The sequence below is a fragment of the Coturnix japonica genome, chromosome 2, assembly GCF_054131305.1.
Source record: "Coturnix japonica strain WE chromosome 2, WE-NBRP24, whole genome shotgun sequence".
NCBI lineage: Eukaryota > Metazoa > Chordata > Aves > Galliformes > Phasianidae > Coturnix > Coturnix japonica.
In genome coordinates this window covers 99,448,614-99,465,980 of record NC_140664.1, presented here as the reverse complement: position 1 = coordinate 99,465,980, position 17,367 = coordinate 99,448,614, and the positions used below count along the sequence as shown (strand labels likewise).

Sequence of the window (17,367 nt, the reverse complement as noted above, 5' to 3'; positions counted from 1 at the left end):
CAAGACCTCAAATAAACAGTATTCATTAGACAGAGGAAGACTGCTACTATCACATCCAGTGCCGTGGTTACAGAAATAGTTTATTGTAAAAGAATTAGAATATCTTTAGGTTAATGCTAACTATTTGTATTAAGCATAAAAGCTTGCTGTAGCATAAACAGATTGCATACAATAAAAATGGAATTAAATACCACCTTCTCTGTATTCAAGCTTTTTAAATCTCAAGCAACTCAATTTCCTAGTTGATTTTTAGACTACTCAGTATACTAAAAGCACCAGAATAACACCATAAAAGATGAAAAACGATGTTTTCATCTTCTGCAATAAAAGCAGTGGGAGAACAATTAAAATTCTTTTTTGTATGCTTTTGTTGTTTTTAATCTTGTGCTCATTTTAATCAATCAAAACGAGACAGCATGGTACGCAGTGACTTCTAAACCGTAACACTATCAGACACCATGAAAAGAGAAGAGTAAATGCAAGAAGAACCCAATTTTTAGGGCAGATCAGAGGAGATGAATAGTTATGTTCCCTTCACAGCCTAAATAACCTAACAACCAGAAGGAGACACTAAGATGTCTTGAGGCTTACTGAGTGTACCTACACCAAACATTAAAATGGATATTCAGGAACATAAAGAGGATAGCGATACTTGCAGAGAAACCAAATATCTTTTAAGTGACTTATACAGTATTAAAGTTATCGGTTAAAATGTTTTTTTTTTTCTTTTTAAAGTTAAGATTTCTATGACTTTGTTTTAATACAGATTTAGTATAGGAAATATTACAGATAAACAGAACTATATAACCTTATGGCTTTTGAGCTATTTTCATGTTCTATCACAAATATCATAAACATTTTCTAAATCTTCTCAGTGTCAGCCAATAGTAATAACAGTGAGATCTACGTTACTATTAAGTCCCAACTGAATAAATTACACTGAAACAGAAATAGCACAGCAAAGAATAGGTAGTTATACCACCTCACAGAAGCAGGGCTGTGTTCAGTCAGGGCCACCAACAGTTTCAGAGCATACAGCGGTACTGGGTCTGGAGCCATCAGGATATTCTCATACCTGAAGGAAAAGAGTGAAACAACATTTTAAAAACACACAATCAAGAGCTGCGTGTTAATAAATTGATAACATTATGAATACAACATTTTCAAATATCATAATAACCACAATAGAAAAACAATGCTAGAAATTTAACAAAATAATAAAGCAAGAACAACTTAGAAGCAGGATTTAAAAGCAGCTTTAGATTAACTTTTAAAACAGTGTTAATAAAAGAACAAATGAGTTTTTCCACATGGAGATAACCAAGCCTGACAGTATTAGCCAGAAGATTCACTGGGAGCTCAAAAAGACCATCAATCAATGCACATATGATTAAGAGCTACATTTTGCTTAAATATTGATTTTTCCTCTACTATTTTACTTGCAGAACGTTTGCATTGAATTCCATATTTTATTGCAAATTTAATTCAGTATTGTTTTAACTACAGCATACTTACATTACCCAAAACAGAACAACACAAAAATAACATTTACTCGGAGCTACGGTATTCAAGATAAAACTACAAGAAAAACATCTACAAAACATTTCAAAATATCATCTCCTGGATACCTTGGTGTTATGTTACAACGTGACGGAAAAATACAATGATAACAGCGAAGTCCTTGACTGTAGTAAATGAGGACAAGCCCAAACACAGCTGCCATTGATGCAGAAACAGAGGAAACAAAGCTGCCTACCTTAGGAAGACCTCAGGTAGGCAGGGAGCTCCACAAGATACCCTCACCTCCACTGCCAATGCTTAAATGAGGTCTGGGAAGGGATGGATCCTGGCTCCACCCCTTCCAGTCACTCAGGTGCACTGCTTGCACCCAAGCTCTCCTGGGTTGGCCCTGCCTTCCTATTACATGCACAATCACTGGTCCAGGCCATGACTTAGCATTTCTGCTACACTGGGTAAAGGAAAGGGAAACAGGCTGACAATAAACAAAATGGACCTTGCTGTTGTTGCCAGTTTTGCAGTGATACTTATTCAACAAACAGGATTACTTTTATCTCTTTAAAATTGTAATATATCTGGAGGGTAAGAGGATACAGTGATGGAAGAGAGAGAAGTCAGCATAAAGGAGACAGATGCAACCACATCAAAACTTGAAAGTCTGTGATTATAAGTAGAGCTACTCTAAACATGTGGAAGCTAACAGAAAAAGAAGCATAAATGTATTGATTTGTAAGAGAAAAACATGAAGAATTATTCAAATAATAACAAAATCATGATTTGTTGGAAAATACGGTGGATTATCATATTTTGTGCACCAAAATGTTTTCCCAACATTTTTCCTTTCTTGGGTTCTGGAGAAGGAGGAAATGTAAAAATCAAGGAAATCAATGAGAAACGTGTTTCACATGTTGACATTCCTCATCATGGCTAAACTGAGGAACTTGTATCACCTGTCACCATGTTGTCACGTACTTTCTATGGTGAGACAGCTCTTCCGCGGAGCAAAGGTCCCCTCTTTACACCTCAGCACTCTGATTTGTACAGGAAAGAAATCTAGAAGGTTAGATGAGATGTGGTACTTTCTGGCCCCATCTCTCATCTGGACAACTCTAAGACAAGAAGGGTGAAGCACTCTAGCTCCACATTCTTGATGCAGCCTGTGGGAGTTCCGTCAGAGAGGCAAATATTCCCATACAAGCACACAGCTTACAAGCAGTGCATCACAGCTTCTCTGTATTAGCCTAAATGTGCTGCCACAGACCTGTAAAGCACTCATACGCTGGAGAACCTATTCTCCAGTCCAATGACTAGACAATGTTAGCTTCACATTTCTGGCAACTAGAATTCTGGCAACAGATTTCAGCTACAGAAGGAAAGCTATTTCTCACTGGTGATTAAAAATTCACTTTCCTCATAAAAGGAGAAAATACTATGATGCATTAGTAAACACGGATGCTGTAACACTGCATGCATGCAGTACATATTTCTACCAAGCATAAAGAAACTATCTGGTGGTTTTTTTTGTTTTTTTTTTTGTTTTTTTTTTGCAGGTTCTACAACTAAATTTTCTGAGATAAAAATGCTATATAGTGACTTAGGTATCAGAAGTCTTCTGCTCACTGAATAAGACAAAGATTTATCACTCAAAAGCATTAATTCTTAACAGTAATCATGCATCACAATTACTAACTTAAAACTGACATTATTTGTTTTATACGAACATGTATGTTTATGTAAATACACTTGTTTTTGTGTTGTTGTTTTTTAATAAACATACCGATATTTTCCCTAAATGGAGTCCACTTTAACAACTTTTAAGCCATCTGTGTATTCCATCTGAGAGAGATTACTACTACGCTGCACACTTAGAATCATAATTCCCTGGAGTTCAAAAAACAAGACTTATTTTTCCCTTTTACATCTAATTCTGTTATTCTATTCTATTCTGTTATATATATGTGCCCCGAAGATAACATTAGAAAAAATATAGAAGGTGCCATGGTCTAACAAACCAAGTACCACCCGAGAAAACACAGATTACCAAAATGAATGTCTTAGCAATTAATGTAAACACATTTCCTGAATAAAGGTCATTATCAACTACAAATATGTGAGTCTACTGTGAAAGGAAAACATTCTGTGCTATAAAGACTTTGTTAAATGAATGAGTTCATCCAATGATTTTCCTGACACTTCAAAATGCAAACTCATCAGCAGTTTCAAAGAGTTCTCCAAACAATATGTACTGCACCACAAAGAGTTATTTAGTTATTCTTCCCCACAAGTGACAACTGGACCTAAAGACTGTAAAATATGGATTCTCTTAAGCTCTTAAAAAAGACTAAATGTTTTATCTACACATTATTTCAAATATCCAATATCTTGTATTTGCAGAATTGGCTTCACAGTCTGCTTAGAACAAGACACATAATCCTTAAAATGAAATAAAACCTTTTTTTTTTTTTTTTTTTTTTTTAAATAAATACATTCATTTCCTGTCATTGTCTCAAACTAACTGTGTTTAAAAAGTAGGAAAATTAATAACTGAGAGATGGCGTTTGAATTTCTGATTTTAAAAGAATATGAATCTGAAATAGAAAATAAATGAGGAAAATACTTTCTATAGAAGAAAGTTTAATTTTGGTTATAGGATGCTCAGCAAAATCACACTATTTTATTTGAACAAAACCTTGTGAGGAAGTTAATCTTCTGATCTTCATATGTACAAATATTCCGTAGAAGAACTATCTTATTGATTGTGCAAAGATGTGGGAAATTATGATCACAATTTATACTCATGCAGAGTGACCAAAATTTTTACATTTAAACAAATTACATTGTTAAGCTTAGATGCCCCTCAGTGTCTCTCAGATCTTAAAAAGCAGGACTCCACAGAGTGCCCATGAACAGCCATTGCGCTCCTCCCCTTGTCTTTTGACTGCTTTCCAGCTGAGTCACATTCTATCACATCCTTTATCCAAGAACAGAAAATGTGAACAACTTCAGAGAACACCTTTTCAGTCTCTAAACACAGGCTATCACTGTCTTTACCTTCTATCCCAGAGTCTTCATGCAACTCTTACTTTTTGAGGTAGACCTTTATGTTATATCTTTAACCATAATTCTGAGTCTAATCCTACACGTCCCTCTGTAGTTTGAAGCCAGTGCCTTTTGTATTCAGATAAAAACTCTTTTAAGAACTGTAGACCATGCAAGGATTCATTCTTACCTCCCATAAATATTTTCTGATCCATACCTAGAACACCGTTGAACAAAACTTATCTTTAGTATCTTCTTGACATTCAAAGCAGCTGATTTAAACTCTTGGTCTCCTAATTTCTCTCAATTCAGTTTTGAGACTTTCAAATCAAAACTGAGTTTTCTCTTCACAGGAAATCCATTAGTGTTTCTATGCTTTTTGTTCCAAGGGTGCTTTCTTGCACTGACTACCTGCTCCCCAAAGCTGAATGCATTCACTGAGCATTAGCTCAACATACAAGTTCAAGTATACAACACTAGTTAATTTTTTTCTGAATTATATATTCTTTTACTGAGCTCCTAAACTAGAGTAAAATTTGTTTATAACTAGCTCCAATATACTTCAGTTATCATAACCTTAAATATTTTAAGGTAACCTCAAAATGTTTTTCAACTACAAGTATCATCATCTCCACTAGTGACATAAAGGAACTGATTAAGGAAATATTTAAAGAAGCTTGGAAGCAAGATTCTGAGCTACTCCAAGACCCTTTTTACACATCTACAGTACACACCCAAAGATACATCACAGCTGAATTCTCCAAAGTGCAACAGCACTTAGATTCAGACTGGGAATGTCTGCCACCCAACTGAGCTAATGAGCAGAGGAAACAGCAGTACACTGCCTGTTTTCTTTCTAGTTTGCAGTTAGGATGACCCCTCCCTCAGTTCAATGAGAAAACATTTTATAAGATGGGCATGTCTTCAAAGGGCAAGTTTCAAAGCAGAGAACTTGGTCTTGTTTGACTCAAAGACTCTTCCCAGTCTGAAGAAAATTATCTGTCAGCTTTTAATAATGCACAAAACTCTATTCTTTAATAATATTTCTACTTTCCATTGTAATCCATATTAATAAATGCCATGTTTTTGAGTGGAAGGTGTGAAAATAAACATCCCCATACATATCTACGATTTCCTTCCCATTCTCTCTCACAAAGGAAACATTACACATCTTGCATGTACTGAACTTTAGTCCTCTGACTGTAAGAATGTGAGTGAATTAGCAAGGGACAGCCTCATTTACAGGGAAGGCACCAAGTTTTTGATCATAATCCAGCATCCATTCCTCCACCCTTCCACCACTCACTTAATGTAAGGGTGGGGAACAATTTTCTCATTTAGGGCAGCTAAGTATTGACAGCTACTAACTTCTGAGGACCACACATTAAAAAACACTGTAATGTTATCCTGGAATAGTGTATAAGATGACTGATGGCTCATCTTTACTGTACTCATCATTTGTCTGTGATTTCTCTCCCTCTACTGAGATGTTAGCAGCTCAAAGTATATATACAAATAACATACAGAGCTCTCTTTATGCATACCTGCAAGTCATTTTGAAATGACAGGCCTCATTTTACTGCATGCCATATAAATCAAGTTCCAGGTCACAGCTGGCCTACAGGCCGTAGTTTTGTTGACTGGGGTAGAGTTTTATTCCTGCTTGGGGCAGCAGGAAGGGCAGCAATTTAGAGGCAATAAACTTTGAGTGAATCATGGAGGATTAATCATGTTCTTTTCCCTTTTCCAAAGTTATAAGCCATTCCGTATGACCTCTAAACATCTTCCAGGAGGGCATGGTATCGAAAATATAGATGTTATTGGGATATTCCAATTTCAACAGTTGAACAGGGAGAATATATTTAAACCACAGCTAGGGAAACTTGCTTCACTACAAGGGTAGCCAGAGGCACAGTATCACCAAGATACAAAAATGAGTGTCAGACAGAAACTGCGTTATGTTATATACAACCAAGTACTGAATAAACCTAGGAGAGAGACGCTGCTGAGCAGAGAACTCTGACAGTAGTTAAAAGCCATTCCTCTTTTTCATTTTGCCACTTAAACACAAAACTGGCACTTAAAATAAATACGCTGTCCAAATGGATTGAATATCAAGTTTTCTCCCAAGTGAAACAGCAATATTATACTTACTGAGGCAACAATGAATCTCTAATGAGAGACAGAAGCTTCCTGTTTGAGTCGAAGCTCTCCTCTTTCTCCTCAGCCATGGCCTTGTGGTTTAAGAGTAGTGATGTGGTTTCTGAGAGCAGCCGCAAACTGAAGAGTCTCCATTCCACTTGAAAATAAAAGGTGCCAAGAATGTGACCACACTGAAGTTTAATTAAAACAAAATGTGGAATTTCTGGAAACTGTAGATGATGTGGCCATAGACTTACCATTCTGACTGTGGACCAAAGAAACTAGTGGTGGGAGGATACAGCCTTCAACCTAAAAGAGAATAAAAAAAATCTGGCTTAGATTATTCATTTTACTGACAGAGCCCTTTATCAAAGAGGTGAATAATCATAGAAAACCATCAATAATCACGCTTATAAAGAGACAAAATAATTTTTTCCCTGATAAGCTGTTGTAAAGTTACAGACAGTAAAGTACTTACACAGAAAACAATAGTGAGCTTGGTAGAATTTACTGAGAGTGAACTTTAATTTACAATATCAGATTCGGTGCAGTTGTTAAAAAAAAAAAAAAAAAAAAAAAGTGTGGGAATATCTACTAGAAACTAGAAATCAAGTGGAGAGAAGAAGAAATATCAAGCAGGGCCAGTGGCGCAATGGATAACGCGTCTGACTACGGATCAGAAGATTCTAGGTTCGACTCCTGGCTGGCTCGGCTGCTCATTTTGCCTAGAGATGCAGTCATGGAAGCCTCATCTGTGGAGACACTCAAGGTCAGGCTGGAGCAGACACTGAGTAACCTGATACAGCTGTACGTGTCCATGTTCCCACTGCAGTGGAGTTGGACTATATGACCCTTGAGGGTCTCATTCAACCCAAACATTTCTATATGACTACAATGTCAAGACATTCACTGTGATAACTTAGACCTGATCCTTCATCTAGGAAAGCCTTTAGATAAGTAAAAAAACACAATATGAAGAAAACTGTTTATTGTACTTCTGGGGGCCTGAAGCAGAATTCAAAAGCAAAAGAAAAGAAATATTATGGAAAATACCACCATTTAATTCTGTTAATTCTAGACAGAGATAATTTGAAAGGATACTTCCTAAATTCTCGAGGAGAGCCAGTTTCCCCTGCTTTGCAAAAGTATGAAGTTTATAATCAAAATACAGACCCCTCACTGCTCATTAATTATCAGTTTAGATATTTAGCTGATATTGGATTGGGAAGGTAAGCATCATGGGTACACAGCTTACATTTGGAATTATTTATACAAATAAAATTACTAGATAGGCTTTTACTATACCACAAATAGGACTCGGCGCAATTTATAGCTTCTAATTCCCTATGTGTTCTGATTTATTGACTAAACTCTAGAAGATACAACTCCAGAGTTACACAGCTACCATAAAGAAGAACTTAGAGAAGCTTAAAACATAATGAAAAGGGGTTACTAAATGAAATTAGACTCCAGTCAGCAGTAACTAGAGCCATTCTAGTTAATTATTTCATTGTTAGTTGGTGGTCTCTGGCAAATGAATCTCTGGCTTTAAAGGATTCATTTAGTCTTTGGCTTTTTTTCACTTCTGAAAAATCTACTAAAAGATGATGTATTTTCAGGAAGAGGTAAAGGTCTCTGCTTGAGGTATGGCAATCAGTCTTCACTTGCAAACACAGATAGCCTTTGTAGCCATATAAGTAATAGTGTAGAGTATATGTAGCCTCAATGCTTTTGTAACACATTATCATTTTGAAATATTTCCTGGTCCTTCCAGTTTATATGTAATGAGATAAAAAAAATAAAACTTCATTGCACTCCAGCAGATCCATTAGTATAGGTTTCTAAACTGCTTTGCAAACAGTGATTTATCATTTATATAACAAACCCGTGAGGCAAAAAACGTATACACTTCAGGTCATTTAATCCAAAAACCTGTTCAACCTACTGCAAAGCTTCTCAAATGAAAAGGTTAATTTAAGCAGTAAACTAGAAAAGAAAAGCAAAAGAGCATCTCTAATTTGTCTGAAGCTATATACAAATGTGGAATGTTAAAAATCATTTAGCAGCAGCATTAACTCAGAATTACAGATTAAGATGGCAGTACACAGCAGTATGATATAACTTTAATTTCTGTGAACTTTGGTTTTCATCCAGTTTTAACAGTAGTCTTTCTACACAAATCACAGACTTGAAGAATGGAAGGGGTTGGAAGGGATCTCTGGAGATCATCTTCTAGTCCAAGCCCCTGCTAAAGCAGGTTCCCTACAGTAGGCCTCACTGGAAAATGTCCAGGCAGGTTTTGAATACTTTCAGAGAAGGAGACTCCACAGCTTCTTTGGGCAGCCCGTTCTCTGTTACCCTCACAGTAAAGAAGTTATTACTCATGTTTAGGTGGAACTTCCTGTGTTCATGTCCAATGCTGTTTTCCTGTCACTCTTGACACCTGCACTTTAGATATTTATAAAAGCTGATAAATGATCCCCTCTCAGTCTTCTCCTGGCAGAACAGCCCCAGGATCTCCCAGCCTTTCCTCAAAAGGCGGATGCTCCAGGTACCTCACCATCTCTGTGGCCCATTACTGGACCATCTCCCTAAGTTCCCCATCTTTCTTGAACAGAGGAGCCAAGAACTGGACACAGTGCTCCAGATGTGGCCTCACTGGGGTAGAGTAGAGGGGGAGGACTACCTCCGTCAACCTAACATAGTAAAGCCATTGTGTTTTCTAAGATAAATATATTTTAACTGTCATTGTAAAGAACACTCTTTAGGTCTTAAATAATTCTAGTAGCTTTTTCTGACCTTTCAATAACACGAAACCCATTCTTGGCAAATAAACAGTTCAGACTGGTATTCTCCATAGCAGGTGTTTGTTTCAAGTCAGTTTGCTGCAGGGGCACTATTTCTACAGAAAAATTATTTAGTGATGCAAGAGCACACCAGAACATACATGATGAAGGGACTACTAAATTGTATATTAACATCAAGTTCAGCTTTATACTTCCTAACTCTGCAGCCCCGGTCCACTATTCTTCATGTCATTCAGGTCACTGAGTTTGTTGAGCGTTTGGTTTTTTTTTTGTTGTGAGCTAGAGTGTAAAAAAGAAAAACATAATATTGTATCCGGTACATAAAGATCATTTTAATAAACGAATCAGCAAATTGCATGAGTTTCTGGAAGCTTTGTGTAAGAAGCATGCTATTACTCTTTTGATACTCTTACAGAGATTCAAACAAAGAACACTCAAGCAAGGATTCATTTTTTCTTCTTTGAAATGCCTTCTGACACATATTCGGAGTTGAATCTCCCTGTAAGTGAAGGTATTCAGATATTTTTCTAACTTTCTAAGCTGAAGCTGTAACAGCACTTTTACATTTAATACAGTTTACTAACCCCTCTGATAAATTTGCCCAATCCTATCTAAAATGTATTCATACTGCTAGCACATGCAATCCCTACAGCACAGAATTCCATACCTCGACTGTGCCTTATGAAAAGGCACTTATTTATTTAAAAACATCTGTCTAGTTACCTAAACTGATACCCAGTAGAAAATCATTAATAGTTATTTTGAATTCATCTTTCTCATTCCATTCATTAATTTTTACACTCCTCCTTTCACTTACAAGCTAAAAGTCGAAGTTCCTTTCTATTCAATCCTGCCCTGCATCACCAAGATGTACTTTTTCCATGTTCCCTTTGAGAATAATTGACCACAACTGTATTCAGCATCCAAGATCTGAAGGCACGATGGACTTGCCCTGGCGCAGTGATGTTTTCTGCTTTTCTCTCTGGTCTTTTGCCAGTCACTTCTAATAATCTAGCTATCTTCCCGATTATGGATGAGCATTATGTCACCGTTCTCATAGAAAAAAAAAAAAAAAAAAACTACGCTAAAAAATAGAATAGTTACAAGTAGTTTAGATCCTGACATCATGTATGCATAACTTTCCTTATATGCATTGCCTGACATTTATCAGTATTGAATTGCATGTCATTATGTTACCCTTCCACTCAGTATCTTGAAATCCTTTGCAACTCTTCTGTCAGTTTTAGTTTTCACAACTGCAAATAATGTAGCAACATCAGGCAGCTCTCTCACCTCACAACTCATGCCCTTTCTCTTTATTGCTTATAAATAGCATGTGCTGTAACATACCTAAATTTTTAAAAGTAATCTCTACTCTACTTCGTCAGAAGATAAGAGGGAAGGTTTACTGGTGGATTTTAAGAGTCTTTGGTGCATAAAACAATTAAATTGCACTGTATTGCTATCTTGCATTTCAGTATCATATTTAGTACATTACTTTTCTCCCTTAGCTTGTTGCAGCTATATTGCTTTCAGGCAACCTTTCCCCTGTCTTGAGGCATGGGTCCATGTGTCTTCCCTACCCCATTTAGTCAGCGAATCAGGCTGAACTGGCCTCAGATCACTGACAGATCTGTAGGAAGCAAAGTACAATTTTAACAGAAATTCTTCTGCAAAGTCTCCGTATTTCCTTATTTCTGAAAAGAGAAAGAAAGTTGAGCCACAGTTTCATAAGTATTATAAGTTTTCATAAGTACTGTAAGTTTTCATTAAGTATTCAGCCACTCCTGTGAGAAGGTTTGCAAGAGACAACTGTGACTGCAGTCTTTTTGTCTTCACTGTTCAAACTATGTTAGACACACATGACTTGCATATCAAACAAATGTTCTTACTTTGTTAGTAACAAAGAAACATCACCTCAGCTTTTACTCAGCCTCACCAAATGAAGTCCAAGCCCCACAGATATCCAGAAAAGAGCAGTTATAACTCTGCAAGGGCCTGCAGCAGAAGGATCCAGTGTTAGCACAGTTTATGGAAAGTACCCTATGACAGTATATTCCACATCCAACAGGGTTGTGTAGTCAGCAAGGTTGAATTCACACAACGTATACACACAATCACTGTGTGTTAATGAACAAGCATACCATCAATCTTAACTGTTATCACTTGCAACTTAGGGTATGCTTAGATGTGAAGCTTAACCCTCTTCTCAGTGCCAGTTGCCTCAATACAGCTGACATTACTAGCCTAAAAAAAGTCTCTCGTTTGCTTACAACTGAGCTTTAGAGATCTTCAGGTCAGTGTTTACAGACAAAACATTGACTTTTGGTGTAACTTTGGGTGGACTGAAAGGGCAAGCAGGTTTAAAGCCCTGTCCAGTAGTACTTCTGAACCATGCTGTTCTCAGGTGAAAATCAGATCCAGGAATTAATTTACAAGAAGAAACTATGTTATCCATTCCATTAAGCTACCCTACTCAAACTAGCAATAAATTAAATACAATATCTTCACAGAGTTTTCTAGAGGTCAGTTATCCCGTCCAGTATGCAAGTTTAATTTACAACTACTGGCCAACATCCCCTAATCCACAATTCAAGTTAAATGCAGCAAAGCAAAGACTATCAACGTCCCAAACCTTTGTTCTAGTCACATGTAAGACCCACAACAACTAACATCATCTTGACATTTATTCTCATTAAAATTCCACATACAAAGTTGCTGCGGAGATTGACCATGGGATTAGGATCATGCTGCCTTCAAACTTCTTTAAGCACCTGCTGGAGGGCACAGCATGATTCTCAATGTTTTTTTTTTATATTCCCAGAAATCTCTCAGAATGTAATAAAAACAATCTAATGAATGTTAGAATGAATTGGGGAGAAGGATGACATTTCTGCAATTTTATTATTTTGAAAAGTCTTCAGAAATCCAGAATATTTATTGAGATCTTTTCCTTTTTTTTTTTCTTTTTTTTTTTTTCTTTTTCTTTTTTTAACTTCAGGGAAGAGACAGCTCTGACTGATTGACTCAATACGTCAATTAGTACAGAACTGGTTTCACACACAAGAAAAAGCCTCATGTCATGTGGATTAGCTTAATGGACAGAAAGCCACATGGGGTGTACATTTTTAATCTACTTCAAAAGGGAAAGTGATTGATGAAATGCTGTATAATATGTCCATACAGTTATGCCCTACACTGACAAAATTAAGGTGTCAGTAGTTAGATGAGAACAGCTTGTGGATGAAGAACAACACATTGATGCTGAATCAAGAAAAGACTAAGACAAGCAGAGAAAAGCACTCGCTGAAGTTTCAATCCCCCGTGTTGTCATCTTTGGTGAGAATAATAACTCTTATATTGTCAGTCAGCAGATTTCCATGTCACACTGCTTTTCCCTTGACTTCTCATCAAGCAAATCATCAGGCGTATGGTGCTTTTATTTAGGCTCAGTTTTTAAAAATAGGTTCTAAAACCTTCAGGAGGAGAATCACTGCTGACAACTTTTGCCTAAACTACAGGATAACTTTTGTGATTCAGGTAAGAGATTATCTGTGCAGTATATAGAGCATTCTTGTGAGCTAGTTAAGAGTATTGGAAGGACTCCCACAGAAACCAGATGGCTGCTGTCACAAACCTCATCACTGTTCAAAGAGTGCTGAATTACCATAGGTCTTTTTTGGGGGGGGGCAGAAAAATGTAAGTGATACGGTTGGCATAGAATTCTTCCAGTTAATTACGTCTGAACTATTACTCAAGTTTTAAAATAGGTATTCATAACATTTACTATGCTCACTTTTAAACAGCTTTCTGTTTTACAAACACGGAGGAAACACTTGGACTTGTGTTGGTTTACAAAATCATTGTTTGCGTTCCACTCCAGTCTACAGAGATTATTTGTTTAGGCCTCCATCAGAGCATCTGAGTACAGAGTTTTGTAGAAAACATGCTGAGTCACACTGAGTCATTGTTTGTCTCTGCATCTTGTCAAAAATGCACACAATTACATACAAAACCACTGCTGGACACTTTACCTCATTTTCCCTTGACTTTACCATACCTATATGTAATTATCAGTCACCACAGAAGTGAGTGTTCTCATAAACTTTCTTGAGAGTGATGATATTCATTAATTTGATCACAAAAATCTTACTCAATCTTTACTCAATTAACCAAATTTATAATACCATATACATTTGGTATATTACTCAATCTTTGGTATACACAAATAAAAAGACAAAGCAAACATGAAGTAAAACGTTAAACAGTTACTTTTTTTCTTCCTCTTGTTGGGAAAGAACCTGAAATGCTACTCTTAAATTCTTCTTAATTTTCACAACTTTGCAGCTAAATAAAACCAGATCTGAACTGAAAACTTACTGGTTTTGCTTGCTTAAAACAGCTTCACTTCTTATTCAATTTGCTAAATTTAAGGAAAAATGCATTTCATTTTTGACTGGAAAGTTTAAAGAACTGTCACAGAATGAAAAAAAATACATCCTTTAAGTAAGGTGATGGCTTCCCCCCTGCCTCACTCATAAAACACCGCATGTAACCAACTTTATCTAAATGAGCAATCTAGGCTTCAGAGATCAGCCTAAAAAACAGATTTCTCTCCGGTAAGAGAATCTCCTATTAACTGCTGTTACACTTAAAATATTGATCTGGAACCTTGAACATGTCTTGCTTCAACTTTTTTTAAAAGGCACTAAGTTCCGCTGGGTATTGGCATTTATATTCATAGATTCCAGTCATGCTCAGCGAGCAGCAATTAGAAGACATCCCTTGAGTAACAGTATTTCTAAAAATATTCTGTATGCATCACAGAAGATGAAGCATTTCTTTCCTCTAAAGTAATGTAAGCTGTACATTCAAGTATAATTAGCACAGTAGACTTCGTAAATAGTATTAAACTAATTACAGTTTGCACCACTAGTGGCAGATGTGGTTAGAGATTATTAATTACAGCGGACAATTTTGAATTTAACATCCCAAATTGAAAGCATTTTTTCCACTTTATTTTGTGTCTGAATGGCTATTTGCTCAGTGTCAGGAGGGCTCTTAAGCCAGATTTACAAAAATGAACAAAGTAACAGCTTTTATTTTCTCAAATGAAGAAAAAAAGTTGTTCATAGACAAGGACACGGTTATTTAAAAATAAATAAATTTCAATTCAGACTTATTCTGAATCAGGAAGGTGCTACATCACTGGACAGACAGGCTGTTTCATCTATCACTAGGCCAGGGGTTACTCAAAAGTGAGTGGAACAGTTATTCCCTAGCTTCAGTATAACTTTGTGTTGAATGTTATCATGGGAGTAGGGGAGGTCAGGTTGTAAAAAGGAGCTGTCTCCTTGATGTTGTTCTCCTAGGAATAAAATAAATAAAACCAATAAAGTTTAAATAGGAGCTAATAGAATAGGCTGACAAAAGGTAGTGCAGTTTTAGTAAATGCTGATATATTTCCATTTAAAAAATGGCGCATATTTCCACCAATACAAGTCATGCTGATAACCCACAGAAGTTTCTTTGGTCAACCATTCTACTCTAGCACAACCCCTAAGATCACTCATTCTTAACTAGCACAACTTGCTAAAACAAAGCTCATCCTGACTTCAGTGCTATATTCAGTATGCCCTTAACCTAATTTCAGTACAGACACACAAATTTCAATTTGAACTAAGTGTCCTCAGATCACCACTGCTGTTCTTCATTATTTTGGGGTCCCCTGTTTTTGTGAAATCCCTCCGCCCCACCAGTCATGGAACCAGGCTGAACCAGCCCATCAACCATTGACAAGAACTTATGAGCAAATGGAATAAGTTACAAGGATTTGTCAGTCAGTCAAGCCCTTGGACTTCCCATTTTGCTGACAATTATTTCCCGACGCGATTCTGATTCTAGCCAGCCTATCTCAAAGCTCAAATTAATTAATGAATTAATTAAAAAATTGTGAACAAAACATATCCTTAGTATTACGCGAGGCTTAAAGTACATTTATTTGGTAATAACAATACAATTTTCAGTAAGAAAACAAGCTTAAAGACATAAGAAAGCACGCACAACAACAATATCTCACATAATTGCTACAAACTGTTACTCTCATTGATTTCAGCAGGAACAGAATTCATGAAGTGGAGTTGCCAGCCCTCAAAGCTGGTCTTTCCAAGCTATCTTGAGAGCATAATGGCAAACTAAGTGGGAAAAATTCAACTAATCTGTAACAACATACGTGCTTATAGAATCAGGTATGATATTTATTTGAAAATAGTTTTAAGAAGTGCTGTTTCTGAATCTTAAGCAAATATCCTCCTCATTCTCTCTGCAATTTCTAAATACAGTAAACCAAGTTTGAATGTCTTACATTTTGTGAAAATAAATCTCTTTATAAATTTTATTTGTTGCCAAATAGAAACACAATACAATTCAAGTTATAATTCAAACAGCTTCTATTTCTTTTATCACTGGGATTTGGCCAATTACCCTGCAACTATTTAATCTGTTGCCAGACTTACAGTCAAGTGATGGACTGTCAACAAGGCAGGATGCAGTGTTATTGCTTCGAATGTTGATAAAGTATTCTTAATCAGTTCTTCCGATGCAGCTGGACCTATTAGTAAAAATCATTACATTTCTTTAAAAAATGCAATATCTACATAATGCCTACTTATAAAAGTGCAAGTAATATCATGGGTTAACTTACCTATTGCTCCATCCAAATTTGTTTCTCCTGATTCTATTGATCTGATAAAATTCTACAGAAAAAAAGCATTTATTTCAAAATGTGGCAAAAACAAAAATTAAGAGGCAAAATCACTGAATAACTGCAAAATGAATTTTGAAGGACTGAGTAAATACAAAATATTGATGCATCTGCAGTTCTCATAATAATTTAGATATAAAAGTCAAAAAGTTCATAATCTGGCAATTACAGTTTTGCAAGTCTTTAATGCTGCTGGACAGTTAAACATAGAGTACAGTAAGGATCATTACTTTGACTCATGTAAGGAATGACAGCATTTCCAGCCAAATAGACAGTAATTAAATGTCTTTATTGTTAACAGAATACTATACTTTCTAAAAAGCCTTTGAACTACCTTCGATATGGCTATGCTAAAATAACTCACTAAAAAGACCAAAGATTCTCCTAGAAAATGCAATTTTCTGTTATTTGTACATCTTTTTGATCTCTATGGCTGCTATGCCTACTACAGATAGACTTGTACACATGAGTACATACAAAAAGGCAAACCCTTCTACTAAGTACATCCTAAATAACTCATCATTGAGGAACGGGAACAATGAAGTAATAATAACCTTAGATAAGTAAATATTGTACAAGTACACCTGCTATTCTTTTGCCTTTTAATTTTGATTTCATTCTCTATTTTCTACTTTTATGCATAGCTGCCTATTTAACAGGAGATGCAAAAGACATGTTAATGACGCTTGCTAGAGAAAGAAAAAGTATCAGCCAAATTTATCCTATGTTTTTAGTTACTTACACAGTATTTAATATACAGTGAATGCATTATGTGGATACATGACAATACAATGGATAACACTTTTCCAATTTTCTATGTGCAAATATTCCTCTTTATGTTTGTGTGATGTAAAGCATTAAGAAAATGATTGTTCTGAAGCACTTATTTCACACTTTACTATCAATTAAAACTTTTTTTTTTTTTTTTTTGTTACATATTAGAACAGCAGAAATGCCTATATGGGTTACTTTTCCTCCTTATGTAACAGACATCTAAAGGATTCTTCACCGATTAGAAAGTCTGATAGAAGTTAACCGTGTATTTTATAATATAAAAGTACCTCATAAGAAGTCATAAAAACAATTGCTTCTAAAAAG

The 17,367-nt window shown here is 35.9% G+C and overlaps 1 protein-coding gene and 1 non-coding gene across 5 annotated transcripts in view; one reads left to right on the top strand and one right to left on the bottom strand.

Moving 5' to 3' along the window:
* The window catches only part of ULK4 (unc-51 like kinase 4), a 190,903-nt gene that overhangs the window by 115,706 nt on the left and 57,830 nt on the right, over window positions 1-17,367 (bottom strand). For all 4 annotated transcript variants that reach the window (XR_014942922.1, XM_085538199.1, XM_015854094.3 and 1 more), the window contains exons 26-30: window positions 16,210-16,261; window positions 16,022-16,116; window positions 6,957-7,008; window positions 6,712-6,856; window positions 983-1,075 (exon numbers count right to left, since the gene is read on the bottom strand). Coding sequence is in view for 3 of the 4 variants with exons in the window: in XM_085538199.1 (XP_085394325.1) it covers window positions 983-1,075; window positions 6,712-6,856; window positions 6,957-7,008; window positions 16,022-16,116; window positions 16,210-16,261 (437 nt within the window). In the remaining variant the exon portion in view is untranslated. The remainder of the gene's footprint in view (window positions 1-982; window positions 1,076-6,711; window positions 6,857-6,956; window positions 7,009-16,021; window positions 16,117-16,209; window positions 16,262-17,367) is intronic.
* Window positions 7,338-7,410, top strand: TRNAR-ACG (transfer RNA arginine (anticodon ACG)). The gene has a single exon. It is a non-coding gene; the product is annotated as a tRNA-Arg (tRNA).